The 6,403-nt window shown below is 38.5% G+C and overlaps 1 protein-coding gene across 1 annotated transcript in view; it reads right to left on the reverse strand.

Annotated features, from left to right (window-relative positions):
* LOC122800159 (C-X-C motif chemokine 10-like) overlaps window positions 1-4,515 on the reverse strand; it is a 35,243-nt gene extending 30,728 nt beyond the window's left edge. The window contains exons 1-2 of the mRNA XM_044069673.1: window positions 4,386-4,515; window positions 3,922-4,048 (exon numbers count right to left, since the gene is read on the reverse strand). Coding sequence (XP_043925608.1) covers window positions 3,922-4,048; window positions 4,386-4,443 — 185 coding nt within the window. The 5' untranslated portion in view covers window positions 4,444-4,515. The remainder of the gene's footprint in view (window positions 1-3,921; window positions 4,049-4,385) is intronic.
* Window positions 4,516-6,403: the final 1,888 nt, after the last annotated feature.

Here is a 6,403-nt window from a genome sequence, read left to right on the forward strand (position 1 = left end):
GTTGCATGTGCACAGTGCCATGCTTAGCTGGGAGGTTGCACATGCACAGTGCCTTGCTTAGCTGGGAGGTTACACATGCACAGTGCTATGCTTAGCTGTGAGGTTGCACATGCACAGTGCCTTGCTTAGCTGGGAGGTTGCATGTGCACAGTGCCATGCTTAGCTGGGAGGTTGCACATGCATAGAGCCATGCTTAGCTGGGAGGGTGCACATGCATAGTGTCATGCATGCATGCAGTTCCTGAGATCAACAGAGGTAGAGGGTGCAAGTTGATGAGGGAGTGGAGACCGGCCAGTCCTCAGGATCTACAGACTGGCTCATTCCATAGCACTTGACTGTTCCCTCCCACCAGGGAACAAATGGGCCAAAGGGTTCTCATCCAGGGGTGAATGTATGCGTCAGTTGGGTGCACAATGGATGAATAATTGGGTGGATTTTGTGGACCCTCAAAAACAAAGAAAGAAAAAAAGAAAGAAAGACTGAAAAAGAAACAATATTTCTTTTTCTATACATAATCAGAAACAGAAGTAGAAAAAAACATCAAGTCTGGAAGTTTAGAACCAAGAATTAAGCTATAACCTGCTAATGCATACTGTAGTTCAGGGTTTGATTGCTTCAGCAGCCATTTGCCTCACGTGTTTCACTAACCCGCTAACTAATGAACGTCAGTGAATGTTCAATCATCAAATGTTTTACCCAGGGAAAAGAGACATGCATAGCAAAACAATAACCCCAGTATATCAAATCCACCCAGGTGGGGGGCTGAGCCCCCCACACCACCCCTACTTATATATATATATATATATATATATATATATATATATATATATATATATATATATATATATATATACCAACTCTGCGATCACACTACAGTGGAGAAAAGGGTAAATTTCTTAATGCTTGCCAACCACCTCTGTTCTCTGGGTAAAATATTTGATGACTGAATGCTCGCTGACATGACCTTTCAATGTTTTATGTTTGATGGATTTCTCATTCAATAACTGAACATAGGCCCAAAAAACTGCAAAGTATTTTGCTGGCTTTCGAAGCTATAAAGCACTAAGTGAGCACTGTTATACAAATGGTGTAACCTAGCCCCCTTTATGTTTACCCTAACCTCACCATGCTTCTCAAATATGCAGATTTTAGTACAATGTCCAGATTTTCCTTCATATGTTTGATCTGTTCCTCATAAAATCTTTGGTTTTGGACAAATCACTGAGGAATCAAAGTCACTAAATGATGACATACATTTGAGTTTCAGACTTCATATTCTTCAGAAATTGTAGGCAAACACACATTCTGTTATTTTAGCTACTACATTTATAAGAGGAAGTCAGGGACACCATATCAGTATGGACAGGAGGCAGAAACAAATCTATTTTTTTTTCTGCAGCTTTCTTTTGTTGGTCAGTACAGGCAGATTTGACTGCTTGGTGTGAGGCCCAATGTTAAAAAGTTAAACAGAGGATATTTAACATGTGTTAATCTCAGGTGTTGTGCTGTAGTAGTGTTTAATTGATTTGTGCTTTCTAGATGTCAAAGCCTAGTCCCTGCGCTCCATCCAGTTTACTATTAAAATCAACAGTATTAAAATATTAAACAATTCAATTACTGAATGTTTTACTTCTATTGAAGCAAGCAATAAAATACATACACATATCGGTAATTATATACATTTTAGACCTTCCAAGTAAGTACTAACTTGGCCTTTGTCTTGTTTTTTGTGGTTGGCTGTCATGTAATTTCAGCTGCATCATACTGGTTGAGGTGCTAACTGCCTTCCAACCCTTCATAACATTTCCACTTTTAATAACTGCCATCCAGCCTTCATAGCATTTCCCCTTTTTTCTGTAACAGTTTGGGCTGCAGTAACTCACTTATATGTTCTGACGTTGTTTTCCCCAATTGCTGTATCCAGCCACTTTAATTTCACCCCTTCCAGTATTTTGTTATAAGTCAAGGCTTCTTAGCCATCCTGTCAAAATAAAATTTTGATTCTTTGCTTTGCTTTGTCACACCACCTTTCCAATAAGTCTTTCTCTCTCTCTCTCCTATCAATACAAAATTGTAATATGTAGAAACTGTCTTTCCTGGACATATGTAACAGACCTGTCCCTTCTTTCCACCAATATGTTATTTTTCATTAGTCATCTACTTGTTTACATCCTGTGTATAAAGCACTTTCATTGATCATACACCACCACCTTCAGTTTACTGCCCTTCTTAAAAATATTCTTCCAAACTCAGTAAATTCTGCCTCTTCTTATAGATTGTGCTCTGTTGGGTTTATGCCATTAACAAATTAATACAAATAGCAAATCAATAAACATACATTATAAAGCTATATGAAAGAATAAATACATTGTATTTTTATTTTTGCTTAAAAATAAAATGTATGCACTTTTATCTTTCATTATTCCAACTAGCTGACATGTCTCATAAACAACTACCATACAGTTAATAAAGTTATACTGAAAGAAATCATGCAACCAATGGCATAACAAAATGCTAGCATAACACATAAATGACTATTTTTTCATCAGAACAAACAAAAATATTAACACACACACACACACACACACACACACACACACACACACACACACACACACACACACACACACACACACACACACTAACAGAATATAAAAAAAACTCACCCCAAGTGGACATTATATAGAATAATATTTTTTCCAGAATGGGGTAGTTTGGGATTCACAACACCCCTGGGTAGTTTGTTATTTCCCCTGCAATGCCACCATGCCTGGCATTATTGTTTCCAAATTTATTCTGAGTTAAAGGCCAGGTATTCATCATTCTGAGATGTGCTACTAGGGTATCATATCAATTCCAGTGGCTGGTGTGGCTCATTACCCATAATTTCTGCCTAGCATTTCATATTAGCAGCTGCAATTCACTGTAGACAAACTTACAGAGGTACACAAAATCTATTATAAAGTAAGTGTTCTTCAAATGTTTCACATTTATTACAGCTGATTTATAAATAAATAGTACCCAGCGTAAGTGGTATATTTGACAGCATTCCTATCATGAATGCAGACCCTGACTTTATGGCTTTTTCTATAATATACCCAGGAGCCTGGCACAATTCAAATCAGTTACAACAATTCAAGAAAAGTAGTGCTAGTAATATAGGACTTTCTTTGTATTGTCAAAATAATCAGACTGGATACAATGTAATTAAACATTTTTGCTACCTTGTAAAGCATGAACTGCACAACAGTTTAAATAGTTAGGTTATCGTACATAAAATACTGTCATTTCCTGTCTTAACCTGACTGAAGAGAATGCATTAAATGTGGCACAGGAAAATTTAGAACTCACGTCTCACATGAAAGCATTTCTGTGGTTGTGGAGCAAACTGTTGTCAGGGTCAAAGCAATTCTGGCAGGGGATATTAAAATCACTCAGTTGCATTAATTTTAGAACAGTACAGATTAATGGACAAATTTATAAAGTAAGTTACAACAATATTACAAATTTTTTTACTGTACTAATTTACATGAAATAATGTTATTTAGCAAGGTAAATTAAGCAGGGGATTCTGGGTATGTGTCTTTCAGAAATGACACGAGAGGGCTTCTGATGACATTGCCTGTCATGATATTAATGTCAACATTCCAAAGACATGCATCTGGAGCGTTTCTCCCCGGGCCTCCGCTGAAAACAGGCTCTGTGGAACCTAGTCGGACATTCCCGGTCAACAAATGTTAAATAAAATAAAAATAAATAAAAATAAACAAGCTTGTTAACAAGACAGTGAATGTATTCAACCCTCTATCTATCAATGTATTCATATGACGTCATGGGATCTGCTAAGGGGGCTTTCAGGATAGTGCCTCCCTGAATGGCTAGGGAAGTTAATTTAATAAATAATATAATTTATCTACTTACACAACCTCAATATTTTCACAAGAAGCAGAAACAGGATAGATTTCGACAGTTTTGATGTCTCTGGGATTCACATTAAATTTATTCTTCACTTCATGACAAAGGCATCTACCACCATCAAATGTGATCTCTGTAAAAAAAAAAAAACATGGTAACTACAGGCAAGCAATTCCCCTATTCACATAGTGTCTCATGCGAGATATAACCACTGGAACATATATACTCAAAGAAAAATATGCTAACATAAGTCTAACTTACTTATGTACATCTTTTTAATGCATTCATAATTTTATGTGAAAATGCAATCAAAAGAAAATTTACTGAATCAGTTTTATGATCAAATCTGTTGTCAGATCTGTATATGTGCATATGTTGACATACATAAATACTCGTATCACCGCACTTTAAGCTAGACAAAGCAACTCGTTTGCAGCAAATTTGTTTTCAGATAGCATCTGTAACTATACCTTGCCCGCTGGCCACAGTGACAGCTATTAAAGAAACCAGCAACAGTTTCCTGATCATTGTGCAATGTGACTGTCTTATTTCCTCTCTTGACCTTAAGCCCAGCGTACTGCTTTTAACAGCTACCCTGCAGAATGCATGCTTAAATACTCTGAAGCAAGCACATTTGCTTACAGCAGCAGATACTAAATTTGCCCTGCATGAATTAGGAAAGTTTCTGAGGAGTCCCACATAACAGTGGAATAGTTTCATTTCCACTATGTAATCTACATGTTTAAAAATACTTATGATGGGTAGGGAAAACTAGGGATGAAATTATGATATTTAACGCCTTCGCTGCTGTTACTTTATTGAGTATTATTTACTTATTTGTCATTCAGTTATTGAGTATTACTTAAGTTCAGTTACACAGTATAACATCCAGTTCAGTGGCAACATTGCACAAATGACACTAATTCATTAAAGGGGCACAAATTAATTATTTGTAGGACTTATAATAGTAATTTTATTTGTATATCTTTTATGTTTCAGAATATTATTACACTGTAATTATGATGTCTGAAAGGATGTACCATCAAAGAAACACTTACATATCTTTGATATAAATCACCAAAACATGATTGTAAAACAACAGAGGCTCCCAAAGCAGACATCCAAAAATCCACCACCTCAAAACAAAACACATGCAACACATACTTCAATAAATCAGTGTGTCGACCAAACGCAGCCCTTAAGGCCAAACACCTTGCCTGATACACTAGTAATAGGTGACTCCATAGTCAGACACACTGATGTCCCACTGACCAGGCTGAACAAGGAGAAGGTGACTGTGAGCTGTCTATTGGGAGCTAGGATCCGCCACATAGCACACGCACTCAGGTCACTCCAAAGCAAGTACAAATATGACTCCGTCATTGTCCATGCTGGTGCGAATGACCTGAGATGTACCTCCCTGGACTACATGAAAAGAGACATAGAGGAGCTCTCCGATTATGTAGCCCAGGCTGGTATGACCCTGACCCTGAGCAGCATCTTGCCCTCACCAAGAATGATACCACAATACAAAGACAAGATGATCAGCTTTAACAATTGGCTCAAGTACTGGTGTCATTCTAAGGGGATCCAATGTCTGTCTGCCTGGGATGATATGTTGGACAAGCCATGCTGCTTCACAAGGGATGGCTTACACCTGTCACCACTGGGCTTCCGGATATTGGCTAAGGCTATTGCCACCCCCATAGTGCCTTTTTTAGGCAAGGCTCAAAAGACAAACCCACCTCCTTAGAAAACAAAAATGGAAAAAAACTAAGGGTAATGCTGCTCAACGCCAGAAGTCTAAATCTCAAGATGCAGGCACTTGATGCACTCCTCAGCATGGAGAACATAGACGTCTATGCAGTAACTGAAACCTGGTTCAAGGCTCCTGAGAGCACCCCAGCACTACCAGGCTATACCTCGTGTCATGCTTTTCGGCCCCAAAACCCGGGCCGAACCACAAAGGGAGGGGGAGTGTCCATATTCATAAAGGACACCCACACCTCCAGGTTAGTAGCAAGACATGAAGCATCAGAGACCATACAGGTGCAACTAACCATAGGCAAAACTGCTATACAACTGGTAGCATGTTACAGACCACCCTCCCAATCTCAAGAACCCCACTCAGCCTCCCTGAAGACATTGGAGGATATGAATGTATCACAAAATACCATCATACTGGGAGACTTCAACTACCCAAACATAGATTGGGTACATTATTCTAACCCTAATACCCTAGCCCAAAGGTTTCTGGAATTCATAAATTCAAATGCACTGGAACAACTAGTCACCTCTCCCACTAGGGGAGATAATATACTAGACCTGATCATCACAAACATGGGGACAAAATGCTCCACACCGGAAGTATACCCCTCACTAGTGAGATCTGACCACAAACTAATCACCCTGGATATACATATCCCACCTCCAACCCCAGCACAAAAGACCACAGTGAAAAACTTCTCAAAAGCAGATGTCACTCTTC

Source organism: Protopterus annectens, chromosome 4.part0 (genome assembly GCF_019279795.1).
Source record: "Protopterus annectens isolate FY-2018-M chromosome 4.part0, PAN1.0, whole genome shotgun sequence".
Taxonomy (NCBI): Eukaryota; Metazoa; Chordata; order Ceratodontiformes; family Protopteridae; genus Protopterus; species Protopterus annectens.